At 44.7% G+C, this 18,817-nt stretch overlaps 1 protein-coding gene across 3 annotated transcripts in view; it reads left to right on the forward strand.

Moving 5' to 3' along the window:
- Window positions 1-18,817, forward strand: part of focad (focadhesin) — a 195,048-nt gene that overhangs the window by 153,496 nt on the left and 22,735 nt on the right. For all 3 annotated transcript variants that reach the window (XM_078396041.1, XM_078396039.1, XM_078396040.1), the window contains exons 31-37: window positions 428-550; window positions 1,743-1,820; window positions 2,869-2,940; window positions 4,012-4,114; window positions 5,492-5,572; window positions 10,156-10,284; window positions 11,681-11,796. In XM_078396041.1, the coding sequence (XP_078252167.1) occupies window positions 428-550; window positions 1,743-1,820; window positions 2,869-2,940; window positions 4,012-4,114; window positions 5,492-5,572; window positions 10,156-10,284; window positions 11,681-11,796 (702 nt within the window). The remainder of the gene's footprint in view (window positions 1-427; window positions 551-1,742; window positions 1,821-2,868; window positions 2,941-4,011; window positions 4,115-5,491; window positions 5,573-10,155; window positions 10,285-11,680; window positions 11,797-18,817) is intronic.

Below are 18,817 nucleotides of genomic sequence, written 5' to 3' on the forward strand. Positions count from 1 at the left end.
AAAAACAAGTACAGAGTAGTTCAAGTTCAAATTTGTTGTCATATGGTAAGGTGCAGGTACAATGTAAAATCTTGCAGTTGCATCACAGGCACATAAACAACTCTCTAAATAATAGCTAAATCATACATAAATTATACCTGTGCAGTAGACAAAGGGAAATCATGGACAGTGTTGTGTGGAAATTTGAAACATATGCGTTGATGTATGTTCGCTATGTGTATCTTCAATTAATCTCATGCAAGTAGATTAAAGGGCATATCACAACATAATTATGGAAGCCAGAATAGTCTTGGGCATATGACAACAAAATGGAATTGATTTCTTCAGCGTTTGATTCTGCTTCTCATTCTACTTTCTCTCTGATGCATGCCGTGTATACTGGCACTTTGAAAATTAATGATCAAATTCTATTTCCCTTTATTTTCAGACTCCGGGCTTTGCAATGGCTCTGGGAAATGTAGCTCATGGACTGGCTGTTTGTGGGCATGGCAAGGCTGAAGACCTTCAAAACCGACTGCTTTCTGCTTGGTTGAAAATTCTTTTAGCTGAGGTTAGATGTTGCTGATTCACAATTATATGAACTTATGCCAGAGTCAGAAAAATGTGGGTGAAATTTCAATATAGTTACTTGGGTAAAACCTGGAAAAACGAGGTTAAGAATGAGGAGACTAGTTACAGGCTTTGGTATGGTACTATTACCACAAAACCACAGCAGTTCCAGGAGAAGTCTCATCGCTGTCATCTTTGAGATGAGAAATAAATGCTGACCTTTCCAGGGGCCTTTCTCATGAATTAATTGGAAAAAAAAGCATATGGATTTATTTCAACACTAACAGATGTGCAATGATATATTTTGGGAGGAACAATGGAGGGACGCCAGGAGAGACTGGATAGGTTGGGTTGATTTTCCTTGGAGCAGAGGAGGTTGAAGGAGAATCTGATTGAAGTACACAAAATAATGAGAGGCCTCAATAAGGGTAAATAATTAGAAACAACCCCCACCCCGAGGCAGCGGTATCTAAGACGGGATGGCACTGGTTTAAAGTAAAAAGTAAAAGGTTTAGAGGGAATCTGAGGAAGATTTTTTTTTTGCCCAGAGGGTAGTGGCAATCTGGAATGCATTGCATTGCCTGACAGATGCAAGAGACAGGCACCCTCTCAACATTCAAATAAAACAAGAATGGATAATTAATGTAAGAACCAGCGATGGAGTGGCAAGGGCACTTGGACATCATCTCACGCAGTCAACTATTTAGCAAATAATGGCTCCTTAGAGCATTTTATCTGAGCACACTGCCATGGTTTGAAATGAATAACATGAAATAACATGCACGAGCAGAGTAAAGTTAAATTAATTGAAATAATTAGCACAAGGTTCCTTAATTACTTTTGTCAGCATTATCAAAGTAAGTATTGCACAAAAGCATTACAGAAAGTAGCTGTTATGATGGTACAGACATTTTTTAAAGTTTTCCTTGGCATTTTATCCATAATATACATTAAATTTCCAGAGATTCTCACTCATGGCAAAAATGCAAGTAATGTTTCTGTATTCAACAAATGACTGAATATGTGCATTATTTTGTTTCCAAACCAATTTTTTAGTTTTCAATAATTTAGACATGCCAATAATTATAATTTTATCTTGACCTCTAATGGGTTAAGTATAACCCAGATATTTTCATTCTCACCGTTAGCAAATTTACCTGTTGCTCTTCATTTCTCCTTTTACTCACTTAAAGGGTTGCCCAACTATGCATCGATTAGCGGCAATAAATGGGCTTGTTGCTTTGGTGGGATCTGAAAGTTCTGTGATACAGGTAAGGTCCATTGTTTGAAATTCATTTATTGGTACATTAAAATGTTTGGAACAAATTCATTGGAGAAATTCCCCATAAGGGGAAATTTCATTTGAGTGTCATACATGAGTGGGATCATTCCTAATTTTCTTAGATCATCCCCTGAGCACTAGTTGCTGAATACAGAAAATTACCTGGGTGGGTTTGGCAACAATCAAATGTCCTGCTGCTTAGCCCAATGGTGTTCAACAGAAATTTCTAGCCCAGTGTGGTTACCATGAAGTAATTATAAAGTTGAAATGGGTTCCTCTCACCCCCCCCCCCCCCCCCCATGTGGCTGGAGAGAATATTCGGACGGGCTTGACCTTTGTGCTTGTAACAGGAACTTCACCATAGGATTAGAGGACATATGGGGAAGAAACTGGCCTAGAAATTCTTTCATTAAACCTGTAGCACATGAGGACCTAAGTCGGGTAAGCCATGCACTTTGGGGTTGTAAATCTTGAGTATTCAGCGCTCATGGGATGATCTTGGCAAATTAAGAATGATCCCTCTTGCGTATCACACTCGTACACACACAGACCACAGGCCAGGCAGCGGGGATGTCATCGGTCGTCATGTTTGACTGACATTACAGTGGCGGTATTCCTGTACTCATGAACACTGCATTTACTGAAGATACCATGTCCCACGTGCAGCTTATCTTTGGTCGTAATGGTTTACTAAGTCTCTTGGATAGCTCCTCGTGAAATTATATTCATTCACAACTCCACTTCTGGTTCCGTAACTCATGTTGTCCTGCACACTTTTCATCTCTGCACTTATTGACCTGTAAAGGTTCCCACTTAAGCAGAAGTTCTCAACTTTGTTTCCACATCTTTCTCTTTCCTTATGCCTCCCTATCTCAGTTTATTTTCAAATTTAAATTAAAAATATTGCTCAAATATAGTTACATTAATTTTTTAAGTTTATGAAAACAAATTTCTAACTAAAGTGTAATTATGAATTTGTCAAGCCTCTGCATCTATTGGATGCTGTTCCATCACCGTGTTGGCTCTTTCTTACACAGCTGAAATCAGAAACAATCCAGTCGTCCCAGTTTCAATCAAAGATGAATGAAGTTATCAGAGCAGTGACACAAGTAAGGTTTTTGATGTTTGCTACAATATGATTTTAATATGTTCATTGAAGTTATCAGCTGCAGTAGCACAAGGTGGGTGATTGATCACAAAATCAGTTTAACGTCTGATTCCCTTTCCCCACCTCCCCACCGTGCAAAGGTGAACTGATTGGTTATGACCATGAGCACCAATAACTAAGAAACACAGTTTAAACAAACTCCGGTCATCTGACATTCTCATGAACTGCAAAAACAAAGACAGAAAATGCTGTTAATGGTCAGCAGATCAGGTCACATTTTAGGAAGAGAAACAATCAAGATTTCAGGTCGGAGACCTTCGGTAGCCCATTCAAAACCTTTTTTTCCTTCCCATTTCTGTCTCTGCGAGTGGAGGACCTTCCTACCCTGACCTCTGCATTTCCCAACTCCTACATACTTTTTTTATCGTATGTTCTTGCCTCTATTTCCATTCACACCTTGACTAGATGACCTTGTTTATTGATTATCATGATCACCCTAGTTTTACCCAATCAGAGACATCCCCCTCCTCACTCCGTGCAGCTTTGCAAGCTGGTTTTATCTCCTTTTCAGTTCCGATGAAGGGTTTCCAACTAGAAACATTGACTTGGTTTCCCGTCCCACAGATGTAATCTAACCTTATGATTGTGTCCAACTTTTCCTGTGTTTTTACCAGTCATCTAACATTTGACTCCTTTCTGAGCTGGCAAGGCAAGGAAGTTTTAAAATATTTTTATGTAAAAGCTTTCAGAATTCTTTGAAACATTTTTGTTCTGCTTGCTCAGTTGTATGACTTAATATATTGTGAAAAGGACACAAAGTGCTGGGGTAACTCAGCAGGTCAGGCAGCATCTCTGGAGAGCATGGATGGTGACGTTTTGGCAGCATCTCTAATCATAAGTCCACAGAACCTGAAGGGTCCCAACCCAAAATATCACCATCCATGTTCTCCAGAGATGCTGAGTTACTCCAGTACTTTGTATCTCTTCTTGTATACCATCATCTGCAGATCCTTGTTTATTGATATATTGTGAGTTGTTTTTATTGATCCATTAACATTCCGTTTTACCGTAGATTATTAGTTTTTCCGGAGTAATTGGACTGCAATCCCATGCAGCTTATGTTTTAGGACACCTTCATTTGACCAGCATGTCATCCAGTCAAAGTCGGACATCAGGTTGGTAATTTTACTGTAATTTGGGTAATGAGAAAGTAGCAGTTACTGGTGAGTGCTGTGGATTTTTTTCTTAATACACCACCAGAATAGACATTTTAGTCATTGACCATGGTAAGAAATATGCATTAAAAAAGAAGACATATTTTTCATAGAATATTGATTGAAGCCATTTGGCAAATGTATTCCATGCTGCCTATTAGAACAGTACCAACAGTTCTGTTCACCACTTATTTCCCTATAACCTTTTATTAAATTTCCGGTTCTTCAACCCTGCCAATCACCCTTTCCCCGCTTCATCTGCCATCTACCGAGACTAAGAGCAAGATACAGTAGTAAATAACTTGCCAACATATCTTTGGGATATGGGAATAAACTGGAGCACTCGGGGAAACCTACATGGTTGGAGGGTGAAATCTCTGCACAGATGACAGCCAAGGTCAGGATCTTACCCAAGTCAATGAAGTGCTGTTAGTCTGCCACAGTTATATATGTGTGGAAGGATGCTTCTACTTTGACAAAAGTTTGCTTAACTTTACACAAGAGTATGCAACAAAACCACATCCAACATTGGAATTGCATACTTTGCACACCAGACTGATTTGACAGTCAGCAGTAGTAGAAATTCTGATTGGAGTCATTTCATTTGGAGCTGATGCTGACCAGTGGCAACAATGATGTCAAAGAACATCATTTTGCTAAAGGTCTGATATGGCATTGTTGTGGAGCCAGTTCCAATGGCTGTTTCACGGCTAAGCACCTTTTGTTAAAACAAGGTTTAACAATTTCTAAAAACTTTTAGAAGTCTTTTTTTTTTGATTGAGCACTTCAAAGTGAAAATTGCCATATCGTCCCCCACTCTGCCCCCCACCCCCCTCCCACTTAGCTTCTTTTTGACTGTGACCTGCAGTACAACATGCACGCTGTGCATCCATAGACGCCACATTTTTCAAATGATTAAGCTACCAGGATGCTGAGACTACTAAACCCGTTGCCAAGCGATGGAGTCATACATTCTGCCAGTGTTTGGAAAGCAATCTAGCGAAACTGAATATGACAGCAGGGTTTTGCTTGTCAGCTAACATCAACTTTGAGATGTTACTGATGTATTTTTTAACCATCTATCTGTCATCTAATTGCAACTGATTTTTTTAAAAGTCAGCCTGTCAGCTCTATGAGCGTGCTGTATTGTGTCCGGTAGTTTTTGATGTACATCTTAGTCCCTTCGTTTTTTTTAAATTGCTTTGTTGTCTGGTTAGCAAGCAATATGGATAGTTCACATAACATGAGTGGTTTCTCACACCAGTTGAAGCCTGTAAATGACATACTGACGAGTGGGGACTTTGTCTCATTATCTAATTATATCAATTGCTTTTATAGTTCCTCCAGATTTTGGGTATTTGCCAGAAAAGAGTGTTCTCAGATGTGCTGCTGACTATATTATTGAAGCAGGAAAAAAAGGTATGACATGGAAAGTATTTAGTTGCATCAGCATTGCTTTTCTTTCATAATAAGGTTTGCTCATTAGTTTTTTCCTTAGTCTTTTATGGGATGGAATGGTATTGAGTTTTGGATTGAAGATTATTTTATGTTGTGGTGTGAGAAGTCTTCTTACATTCATTATTTTGCAAAATAGTGTGTCAAAAGTCTTCAGTCCCTTTTGAACTGGATGTTTTTTCCTGGTGGATGCCTTAACGTAGCAGTTGGTTCCACAATATCCCAAATGGCATGGAAGTCTGGAATAACGTTGTTTGAAACTCGTACTGCTGCACAGCCAAGGAGCATCATGGACACATTGCTAAAATACAATTCTATCCGTTGGATAGAGGTCATATTGTTAAAAAATGCTCGTGCTAATGTAGAATCGGAATATAAATGGATCCTCTCTCAATTTCCCAAACAGAAACCCAACACGAACAAATCTAAAATACAAGAGAGAGCCATAACATTTTAATACTAGCAAGATTAATTCCTTTCTCTGCATTTGGGTACCATTGGCTACATTGTATGACAGGGCTGTTTCACAAGTGCGACTGGAACTTGGTACCCAAGTATGATATGCAGGATCAAAAGACTGCATTTTCTTTCATATATTCACATGCTTTCTCTCAAAATGGTACAATTGCTCATTATCATTGTAGCTCTTCATATTAGCTCCTGGGGCCAAGATGTTGGTAATTCTGGTCATTTTAGTCTGAATAAATTATTGGCAATATCAGAAAAAAAAACAAGACTGGAAGAAATGAAGCAAACGCAGTAGGTGTTAGGTAGATGTGCTCAGTATATTGGGCAGCTTCTGCTGAGAGAAGATGAGTCAACCTTTTGGGTCAAGTACCTCATCAGCATTGCCATTGGGATATACAACTGTGTCAAATTCATGAGTATGCAAGAAATTGCCAAATTCTCAGATTGCATTCATGATTTGCTGATTCTAAATTAGTTCCACGATTAGTTGTTTTTCATTAATGCATGTATTCATCAGATTAATTGAATGTGGAAGAACACCAGAAGATGGTACAATAATAATGGAAATGATGGTAAAGCTAGCCAACACTTTACTTAAATGCAGCGGTTATCAAGATGCAAGGGAAGCATCCAAGTTGTGGCAGCACTTCAGCGAATAACCAAACTCAGCTTTGGGGAACAGAGCTGTGAGCAGAGATTAGCTTTTTTAAAAAGAGAGTTGAGTGTGATTTTTATTAAACTTTCGTACGAAATGCTGCAAGGCTGATTACAGATGAACATGTTCAAAAGGCAACATTGGTTCCAAACTGGTACAGCCTAAATTAAGAACTTGTATCAGAAAATATTTATTCATACAAAGCATAGCCATGAAGAGTTTCAAACTCCACTTCCAAAGTTGCAGGCGTCCTCTATTAGTGGAGGTGCTGGACTTCAAATGTGGTGATTGCACATCATTAAGTTTCTGCAGAAGGTTGACCATCAAGAAGCTTTTTTTAAAGAACCATTACTTCCTCAGAGACCACTAAAAATGGATTAATTGGTTGTAGCCCTCATTATTGTTTTTGTAATATTACCATGTGAAAATTATATTTGCAAGACAGGTTACCTACTCTGTGTTTGAGTTACTTTACAATGAATTTAGACATGATGGTGGTGTTGGGCAATAGCATTCCTATTAACTGAAGTCTGATGTAACCTTCCAGGAAGAGTAATCAGGTCTGAAAACCTGCACTGAAGATGTCATCGGATGCTACACTAGTTTCTTTCTTGGATGAATAATTTTAATGACTTACCTTATTTTTATTCAATTTGATTTTCTAACCCCAACAAACAATTTTCTTAATGTGAATGTCTACAGAGTGAATCCTACTCTTGCATATTATCTCTTTAAATAAAAAGGTGTTGTGTTGCTCTGAGGAGATTGAAAGCCTGGGGAGTACTCTTGGTACAAGAGGCACCAACATCTGGTTAACTAGCTAAATAAAGCCACAAATATCTGTAGAATATGTCAGTTATTGTAACTCATTTCACTCTTATCGCTCACAGCTGCGCATCTGATATGGGTTATTGGGCAGCTTGCCGACTTCTCTGAACAGCTCCATTCACTGGCACAGCTGGAATGCTGAACTTAAGATGAGAATGTTATGGACAGCTCGTACTGGCTGAGGATATGACAGGACCGAGTGGTATTGTCAGTAAACAGCCATTTGATTAGTGTCACACATTGATACTGAGGCTTGGTGCCAACATTCCTGATCCAGAACAACGGATCTGGCCAGCACAAAAAAATATGGATTAAAAAGTAGTTTTTGGAAGCTCCAACTCGGTGTTATAAACAGCAGTCGGTTCTACAAATCAAAGGTGTTTTCCCAAGACATACATACAATGTATTTTATTGTATTTCTGCGGCGGCAGTACCATAAATTAATTTGGATGAATTAAATTGTTCCCTGAAGCTTTCCTGAAGTGATGCATGAGCACAGTAAATCAGATGTTTGCAACACTCTGATCATCATTAACTGGTTATAGACCTGGTTATAGATGGTATAGGTTCCATTGAGAAGCAGTCACTGGCTTCAACCCTCTGAGGATATTGTATATCATCTGGGACTAAATACAAATTAAATTCAGACATTTGCAGGAAAAATGTTCCCGATGTTGGGGGAGTCCAGAACCAGGGGTCACAGTTTAAAAATAAGGGATAGGCCATTTAGGACTGAGATGAGGAAAAACGTTTTCACTCAGGGAGTTGTGAATCTGTGGAATTCTCTGCCACAGAAGGCAGGAGAGGCCAATTCACTGGATATATTCAAGAGAAGTTAGATTTAGCTCGTAGGGCTAACGGAATCAAGGGATATGAGGAAAAAGCAGGAACGGGGTACTGATTTTGGATGATCAGCCACGATCATATTGAATGGCTCGAAGGGCCGAATGGCCTACCCCTGCACCTATTTTCTATGTTTCTATTTCGATTTGGATGTTTGGAAATTATTGTGTGTAGCTAGGTTGTTGCAGAATGCCATTACCACATAAAATTTAAACTCGGATTCTCCCACTGCCTTGAATTAATATATAAAATATTTCAGACACATTATCCAGGGCAATAGACAATAGACAATAGACAATAGGTGCAGGAGTAGGCCATTCAGCCCTTCGAGCCAGCACCGCCATTCAATGCGATCATGGCTGATCACTCTCAATCAGTACCCCGTTCCTGCCTTCTCCCCATACCCCCTCACTCCGCTATCCTTAAGAGCTCTATCCAGCTCTCTCTTGAAAGCATCCAACGAACTGGCCTCCACTGCCTTCTGAGGCAGAGAATTCCACACCTTCACCACCCTCTGACTGAAAAAGTTCTTCCTCATCTCGGTTCTAAATGGCCTACCCCTTATTCTTAAACTGTGGCCCCTTGTTCTGGACTCCCCCAACATTGGGAACATGTTATCTGCCTCTAATGTGTCCAATCCCCTAATTATCTTATATGTTTCAATAAGATCCCCCCTCATCCTTCTAAATTCCAGTGTATACAAGCCCAATCGCTCCAGCCTTTCAACATACGACAGTCCCGCCATTCCGGGAATTAACCTAGTGAACCTACGCTGCACGCCCTCCATAGCAAGAATATCCTTCCTCAAATTTGGAGACCAAAACTGCACACAGTACTCCAGGTGCGGTCTCACCAGGGCCCGGTACAACTGTAGAAGGACCTCTTTACTCCTATACTCAACTCCTCTTGTTACGAAGGCCAACATTCCATTGGCTTTCTTCACTGCCTGCTGTACCTGCATGCTTCCTTTCATTGACTGATGCACTAGGACACCCAGATCTCGTTGAACTCCCCCTCCTCCTAACTTGACACCATTCAGATAATAATCTGCCTTTCTATTCTTACTTCCAAAGTGAATAACCTCACACTTATCTACATTAAACTGCATCTGCCATGTATCCGCCCACTCACACAACCTGTCCAAGTCACCCTGCAGCCTTATTGCATCTTCCTCACAATTCACACTACCCCCCAACTTAGTATCATCTGCAAATTTGCTAATGGTACTTTTAATCCCTTCGTCTAAGTCATTAATGTATATCGTAAATAGCTGGGGTCCCAGCACCGAACCTTGCGGTACCCCACTGGTCACTGCCTGCCATTCCGAAAGGGACCCATTTATCCCCACTCTTTGCTTTCTGTCTGTCAACCAATTTTCTATCCATGTCAGTACCCTACCCCCAATACCATGTGCCCTAATTTTGCCCACTAATCTCCTATGTGGGACCTTGTCGAAGGCTTTCTGAAAGTCGAGGTACTTCCAATACCTTCAGTCATTGGCACATACATTCATAGCGTGGAATTAAAGTGGTGGTGGGATGTTGTACAATTTTGTCCCTTGAAAGTGTGTTTAACTTGTATTGATCCATACTGTTAGTTTTTTTTTTACTACTTATAAGTAATAGTATTGGTGTACCAGAAATTAAGTCATGATATGCGTCACAAAATTAAACAGAAAATACTCATAGCACACATTATTACACAACTTTACCAACCATAACATTATCTTGCACCTAATTTATTTCACTTTCAGGTCCTGAGTCAATTCCTCCCCAGCGAGTGAAGGTTTTGTTGGGGCCGATTGCAAGATGTGGGAACAGTTATCAATATCCACCTGTGAATTGGGCTTCCATACTATCTCCACTTATGAGACTGAATTTTGGTAAGTTATAAAAGATATCATCATTGATTTCAAAACATATGTAAATGTTCTTTTTTTTCTAACATATTAAACCACAAAGGCTTCCGTTACAACACTCTTAACCATGTGTTGAGAAAATGCCCACTTATCATTAACATGTAAAACAGTTTTATCACCTAATCTTCCTTCCCCACATCAGTGACAGCAGTGATATATTTTGCAGCGTGTCATGCAGACAAAGAGATTATCGAGAATTTCATATAGACAATAGACAATAGACAATAGGTGCAGGAGTAGGCCATTCAGCCCTTCGAGCCAGCACCGCCATTCAATGCGATCATGGCTGATCACTCTCAATCAGTACCCCGTTCCTGCCTTCTCCCCATATCCCCTCACTCCGCTATCCTTAAGAGCTCTATCCAGCTCTCTCTTGAAAGCATCCAACGAACTGGCCTCCACTGCCTTCTGAGGCAGAGAATTCCACAACTTCACCACCCTCTGACTGAAAAAGTTCTTCCTCATCTCCGTTCTAAATGGCCTACCCCTTATTCTTAAACTGTGGCCCCTTGTTCTGGACTCCCCCAACATTGGGAACATGTTATCTGCCTCTAATTTCTCAAATTTGGAAATGCATCAAAGAAAGCAGTTTCTAATTGGATGGTCATCTACAAAGTGGTGAAGTTTGAGTAATTTTAAAACACAAGCACTTTAAGGGAAATATTTATTTTCCTTCAGATGCTCTTTTGTAAAGCAACAGTGAGATTTTAAATTTGAATTCTTTAAAATAATATGTTTTTTAAAACATTGAAATAAAGGCTTTGCTTCTCAGCAGTCAGGCCTCAATGGCCAAGATGATTGGTCATGTCTTTAAAAAAAATCTGCTGAAGTGGTGAAAGGTCCAGAACTTTGAGGTCACCTAAGGTTAATTTCTGTGACAGATGTGGCTGCCTGTCTGTTGAGTTTGATGATCGTTTTGTGAGTCATGAAACTTCCCATTGATTTATACCTTGGTGACGGGTTGGAAAGCGCAGAATCTCCTGTAATGGACATAGGAGTAAGTTAAAGTTGCCCTTTTTTATAGTTGCAATATGGCATAGAATTACTGAAGGATTTGATTCATAACATACCCCTCCCTCTCTGCGATTAGGTAATGTAATTTTAAATGCCATAGTTCCATCATACAAGATTTTTACATTGCATTTCCCATGTATTTTAAATAAATTTCCCATGCTTGCTGCACTTGCTAAATTATCAAAAAATAATGAGCAATTGGTGAGAGATCAACGTCCCTCAGGAAGCAAGTTTGGAAATAGGGATTGGGAACTTTGATACTGCATTAATCTTATAGCAAACAGCGCCATGTAGTGGTCACATTGGAATGCACCAACTTATGCAACTTTTTTTCCCCTGATTGCAGGTGAAGATATCCAGCAACATGGCATTGAAGTTGCAGTGACACAGGCTCAGACATCCCAAAGTGCTGTAATGTTTTTAGGAATGTGGATAGCACCACCCTTAGTGCATAGCCTTAATGTAGGTATATCTTGTTATTAATTTATTTATTGTACTATAATGCATATAGATTGATAAATACATCTCTTGATGCTCCTGAACACATCATCAGTGATGTAACCTGGGGTCATTGGGTGTTTTGGGTCTTTCAACATCAGACACCCTCGCCCGGGCGACCCAGCCATGGTTGATCAGACCACAACTTGTGTTCAGGTGGCATTCGCTCCTCCCCATGGACCCTCTCCTGATCTAGAGCCATTTCGAGACTTTATCCGCTGCCTCTGTGGTGTTCTTGATGACTCTTCTCCTCTCCATTCCGGTGATGCCCAGTGCACTCAAGACCTTGTGGAGTGATTGCTCTGCAAAACCTCTACAGCCAGCCTCGATGGGCATACACCTTGCCTTCCAGCCCTGCTTACGGCAGTCAGTGTGGAAACAGGGCCAACCCATCCATGCCGTCTAAATTGCAATACTGAGCCATTCAGACCTACCTGCACCTGGCCCATATCCCTCAAACCCTTTTTTCTCCATGTTACCTGTCCAAGTGTCTTTTAAATCAGGGATTTAGATTTCTGGACCACTGGGATCTCTTCTGGGCTAGGGGTGACTTGTACAAAAGGGACGGGTTACATCTTAACAGCAGGGGGACAAACATTCGGACCGTCCGGCGCGGCCTGCAACCACAACAACCTGACTGCGGGAGAGGACGGCAGGAGAAGGGAAAGACATTGTGGCCTTCCATCACAGTGAGGAGAGGACTGGTGGAGACTCACTGTGATGGATGTTTTCTTGATGGATGTTTCTTTTTTTGTGTGTTTTGGGGGTTGTGTAATTTTAATGCCTATTTTGATGCTTTTGTTGTTGGACTGTGGGTTACTGAATTTCGTCCAATTTGGATGACAATAAAGCTATCTTGAATCTTGAATCTTGAATTCTGGCAGGCATGTTTGCTAGTGCGACACCTGTGGCTTTAAACTAAATAGTGGGGGGGAGGGGTTAACAAATTGTGAATATGAAGATGAGGTTAAAGGGAATACAGGAGATATTGCAGAAGACTCTCGGAAGAATGGGAACAGAAGTTCTAGAGGGGAAAAGAGATTAAGGGCAGGGCCATTTGTGACCGATGTGAGAGGGGAGGTAAATACAGAAGTTAAAGTGTTGTACTTAAATGCGCGTAGTATAAAAAATAAAGTGGATGAGCTTGAGGCTCAGTTAGTCATGGGCAAGTATGATGTTGTAGGGATCACTGAGACATGGCTACAAGAGGACCAGGGCTGGGAACTGAATATTCAGGGGTACACAACGTATAGAAAAGACAGACAGGTGGGCAGAGGGGGTGGGGTTGCTCTGATGGTAAGGAATGATATTCATTCCCTTGCAAGGGGTGACATAGAATCAGGAGATGTTGAATCAGTATGGATAGAAATGAGGAATTGTAAGGGTAAAAAGACCCTAATGGAAGTTATCTATAGGCCCCCAAACAGTAGCCTCGACATAGGGTGCAAGTTGAATCAGGAGATAAAATTGGGGTGTCACAAATATAATGCTACGGTGGTTATGGGAGATTTCAACATGCAGGTAGACTGGGAAAATCAGGTTGGAATTGGACCCCAGGAAAGAGAGTTTGTAGAGTGCCTTCGAGATGGATTCTTAGAACAGCTTGTACTGGAGCCTACCAGGGAGAAGGCAATTCTGGATTTAGTGTTGTGTAATGATCCTGATCTGATAAGGGGACTAGAGATAAAAGAGCCATTAGGAGGCAGTGATCACAACATGATAAGTTTTACTCTGCAAATGGAAAGGCAGAAGGGAAAATCGGAAGTGTCAGTATTACAGTATAGCAAAGGGGATTACAGAGGCATGAGGCAGGAGCTGGCCAAAATTGACTGGAAGGAGGCCCTAGCAGGGAAGACGGTAGAACAGCAATGGCAGGTATTCCTGGGAATAATGCAGAGGTTGCAGGATCAATTTATCCCAAAGAGGCGGAAAGACTCTAAGGGGAGTAAGAGACACCTGTGGCTGACAAGGGAAGTCAAGGACAGCATAAAAATTAAGGAGAGGAAGTATAACATAGCAAAGAAGAGTGGGAAGACAGAGGATTGGGACTCTTTTAAAGAGCAACAAAAGTTAACTAAAAAGGCAATACGGGGAGAAAAGATGAGGTACGAGGGTAAACTAGCCAATAATATAAAGGAGGATTCAAAAGTTTTTTTAGGTACGTGAAGAGGAAAAAAATAGTCAAGGCAAATGTGGGTCCCTTGAAGACAGAAGCAGGGGAATTTATTATGGGGAACAAAGAAATGGCAGACGAGTTAAACCGTTACTTTGGATCTGTCTTCACTGAGGAAGATACACACAATCTCCCAAATGTTCTAGGGGCCGGAGAACCTAGGGTGATGGAGGAACTGAAGGAAATCCACATTAGGCAGGAAATTGTTTTGGGTAGACTGATGGGACTGAAGGCTGATAAATCCCCAGGGCCTGATGGTCTGCATCCCAGGGTACTTAAGGAGGTGGCTCTAGAAATAGTGGAAGCATTGGAGATCATTTTTCAATGTTCTATAGATTCAGGATCAGTTCCTGTGGATTGGAGGATAGCAAATGTTATCCCACTTTTTAAGAGAGGAGGGAGAGAGAAAACGGGTAATTATAGACCAGTTAGTCTGACATCAGTGGTGGGGAAGATGCTGGAGTCAATTATAAAAGACGAAATTGCTGAGCATTTGGATAGCAGTAACAGGATCATTCCGAGTCAGCATGGATTTACGATGGGGAAATCATGCTTGACAAATCTACTGGAATTTTTTGAGGATGTAACTAGGAAAATTGACAGGGGAGAGTCAGTGGATGTGGTGTACCTCGACTTTCAGAAAGCCTTCGACAAGGTCCCACATAGGAGATTAGTAGGCAAAATTAGAGCACATGGTATTGGGGGGTAGGGTGTTGACATGGATAGAGAATTGGTTGGCAGACAGGAAGCAAAGAGAAGGAGTAAAGGGGTCCTTTTCAGAATGGCAGGCAGTGGCGAGTGGAGTGCCGCAAGGCTCGGTGTTGGGGCCTCAACTGTTTACCATAAGTATATATGATTTGGATGAAGGAATTAGAAGTAACACTAGCAAGTTTGCGGATGATACAAAGCTGGGTGGCAGTGTGAACTGCAAAGAGGATGTTAGGAGGTTGCAAGGTGACCTGGACAGGTTGAGTGAGTGGGCAGATGCATGGCAGATGCAGTATAATATAGATAAATGTGAGGTTATCCACTTTGGCGGCAAAAATAAGGAGGCAGATTATTATCTCAATGGTGTCAGGTTAGGTAAGGGGGTAGTGCAACGAGACCTGGGTATCCTTGTACACCAGTCACTGAAAGTTGGCATGCAGATTCAGCAGGCAGTGAAGAAAGCTAATGGCATGTTGGCCTTCAGAACGAGAGGATTTCAGTATGGGAATATAGAGGTTCTTCTGCAGTTGTATAGTGCCCTGGTAAGACCACATTTGGAGTATTGTGTACAGTTTTGGTCTCTTAATTTGAGGAAGGGCATCCTTGTAATTGAGGCAGTGCAGTGTAGGTTCACGAGATTGATCCCTGGGATGGCGAGACTGTCATATGAGGAAAGATTGAAAAGACTAGGGTTGTATTCACCCTAGTTTAGAAGGATGAGAGGGGATCTTATGAGACATATAAAATTATAAAAGGACTGGACAAGCAGGAAAATAGTTCCCAATGTTGGGGGAGTCCAGAACCAGGGGCCACAGTCTCAGAATAAAGGGAAGCCTGTGGCGGATCAGGCCACTCCTTGGGTCAGCCCCCTCGTTACGTGATGGACAGGCGTAAGGGGTTAAAAGCCAGACCAGGGGGAGGCGTGGCTCATCCCTAGGTGGACTACGCTGTGGGCAGGAGCTCACAGCCTAATAAAAGAATCTTACTAAAAACTGCCTGGCGTCTTGCCTTTTCTCTGGCCTCCGCCAGGCCACTACATTGGTGACCTCGACATACATCACGCGTAGTGATGTCGCACGATAATGTGCAACCCGGTCCTGCCGACCTCGATGCCGTCTCCCTCAAACTCCCGACCCTGTGGACCGAAGAGCCTGAGGTCTGGTTCCAGCAGGCAGAGGCACAGTTTGCTGTGCGAGGGGTAACCGTCGACTTGACGAAGTACTTTTATGTCGTCGGCGCCCTGGACCAGGCGACAGCAAGGCGAATAAAGCCTTACCTAAATGACCCCCCCGCGAATGACAAATATAAGGGCCTTAAAGAACTCCTTATCAGGAGGTTCGGCCTCAGCGACGCCGAGAGGGCAACTCGAGTTATGAGCCAGGGGGGGCTCGGGGACCGACGGCCGTCGGCCCTTCTGGAGGACATGCTCGCCCTTATGGGCAACCACCCGCCCTGTTTCTTATTTAAGCAGGCCTACCTTCGGCAGCTCCCAGTCGACCTCAGTTCTCAGCTCGCTGGGGACCCCTTCACCGACACGCAGGGGCTGGGCGAGCGCGCTGATCAAATATGGATGTCCCGTCGGGAGGACCTGGAAGCCCTAGCCGTCTTTTCCGCGGCGTCGGAAGGCCAACAGCAAGCTGGGGCCGCCATCGACCCCGTTTCAGGGCGACCCCCGCGGCGAAATCCGGCCGCCATCGGGCACCCCGGTGCCGGCACGCCGTTTTCACACGGCCCGCCGACAGTTCAGCCAGACGCCACCAGAGGTCGCTGGTGGTCGGCCCAAGCAGCACCACCTCCAATACCGCTGGAGGCCACCGGAGGTCGCTGGTGGGCATCCCAGTCTGCACCACCACCGGACACCAGCAGAGGGGGCTGGTGCTATTATCACCGTCGTTGGGGGCCGAACGCCCAGCAATGTCGCCTACCCTGTGCCTTTCCGGGAAACGCAAGGGCCGGCCGTCAGTGATTCCTTCGGCGGCCGGCCAGATCCATCGCGTGTTAGCTCGGGATCGCCGCACCGGGGGTCGGTTCCTCGTCGACACTGGAGCAGAGGTGAGCGTCCTACCTCCTTCCACCGCCGATATCCATACGGGCAAACGCGGCCCCCTCCTCACTGCGGCGAACGGTAGCCCCATCAATGCTTACGGGGTCTGCCAGCTCGCCCTTAACATCGGCGACAGCTGGTTCACGTGGCGGTTCATCATTGCCGATGTTTCCCAGCCGCTGCTGGGTGCCGACTTCCTGCGGGCGCATTCCATGCTCGTGGATGTCAGGCGGCAGCGCCTGGTGCACTCCAGCACACTGAGGCCGGTCTCCCCCAACGTCGGACATCTGTCGTCCGTGGATGCGACGTACGCGCGCATCCTGGCGTACTTCCCGGACATTGTGGAAACCCACTTCTCCTCCTCCACTCCCAAGCACGGGGTGCAACATCACATCCCCACCACCGGGCCACCCGTGCACGCCCGAGCGCGGCGTCTCGCTCCAGACAAGCTCCGTCTAGCTCGAGAGGAGTTTCGCCAGATGGAGTCAATGGGCATCGTGCGCCCCTCCGATAGCCCGTGGGCGTCACCACTCCACTTGGTCCCCAAGGCGGACGGGGGTTGGCGACCGTGCGGGGACTATCGGCGCTTAAATGACGCGACCGTTCCCGACAGGTACCCGGTTCCGCACATCCAGGACTTTAATGCCCACCTGGCCGGAGCATCCGTGTTCTCCAAGGTGGACCTTGTGCGCGGGTATAATCAAATCCCGGTCCACCCCGATGACATCCCCAAGACTGCCATCATCACTCCGTTCGGCCTATTCGAGTTCCTACGGATGCCGTTCGGGTTGAAGAACGCCGCACAGGCCTTCCAACGGCTTATGGACTGTGTGTGCCGTGGCCTAGAATTCGTCTTTGTGTACTTGGACGACGTACTCGTGGCCAGCCGCTCGAGGCAGGAGCACTGCACCCACCTCCGCCAGCTGTGTAAACGCCTCAGCGAGTACGGTTTGTCAATTAATACGTCCAAGTGCCGTTTTGGGGTGACGGCCATCGATTTCCTCGGCCATCGGGTGACCCCACAAGGGGTGGTACCTCTTCCGGACAGGGTCGAAGCTGTCCGCCGTTTCCCCCGACCGACCACTGTCAAGGGCCTGCAGGAATTCGCCGGGATGGTCTCGTTCTATCACCGCTTCCTGCCGTCGGTAGCCCGAACTATGCGCCCACTCTTCCACCTCATGGCTGGTCGCCGCAAGGAGGTCGAGTGGGACGACGAAGCAGGAGCGGCGTTTGAGCAGGCTAAGGAGGCCCTGGCCAGGGCCACGATGCTCGTCCATCCTAAGGAGGATGCCCCAACCGCCCTGACCGTGGACGCTTCTGAGGTGGCGGTCGGTGCGGTGCTGGAGCAGCACATCGACGGGTGTTGGCGGCCACTCGCCTTCTTTAGCAGGCACCTCAGCGGGGCCCAACGGCATTACAGCGCGTTCGACCGGGAGCTCCTCGCCCTCTACCTCGCGGTACGCCACTTTCGGTACTTCCTAGAGGGGAGACCCTTCACCGTGTTCACAGACCACAAGCCACTCACCTTTGCGTTCGCCAAGGTTTCGGATCCGTGGTCTGCGCGGCAACAGAGACAATTGGCGTATGTGTCGGAGTACACCACCTCAATTCGGTTCGTGGAGGGAAAAAACAACAGGGTGGCCGACGCCCTGTCTAGACCCGCGATCCACGCCGTCCTACAAATGGCCGGGGGGATCGACTATTCCGCCCTAGCAGCCGCACAGCTGGGGGACGAGGGGATGGCCACCTATCGTACAGCCGTGTCTGGCCTGCAGCTGGAGGACATTGTCTGTGGCCCCGGGGATACAACACTGTTGTGCGACACCTCCACTGGCCTGCCTCGGCCCATCGTCCCTGTCGTCTGGCGTCGCAGGGTATTCGAGGTGCTCCACGGGCTGTCTCACCCCTCCATTCGGGCGACGGTGGCCCTTGTATCCTCCCGTTTCATGTGGCACGGGCTGCGTAAGCAGGTCGCACACTGGGCACGCACCTGCATCCCGTGCCAAACTTCAAAAATCCAGCGACACGTGCGTGCGCCTCTGCAGGAGTTTCGTGTCCCT

The sequence above is a fragment of the Rhinoraja longicauda genome, chromosome 3, assembly GCF_053455715.1.
Source record: "Rhinoraja longicauda isolate Sanriku21f chromosome 3, sRhiLon1.1, whole genome shotgun sequence".
Classification (NCBI taxonomy): Eukaryota; Metazoa; Chordata; class Chondrichthyes; order Rajiformes; family Arhynchobatidae; genus Rhinoraja; species Rhinoraja longicauda.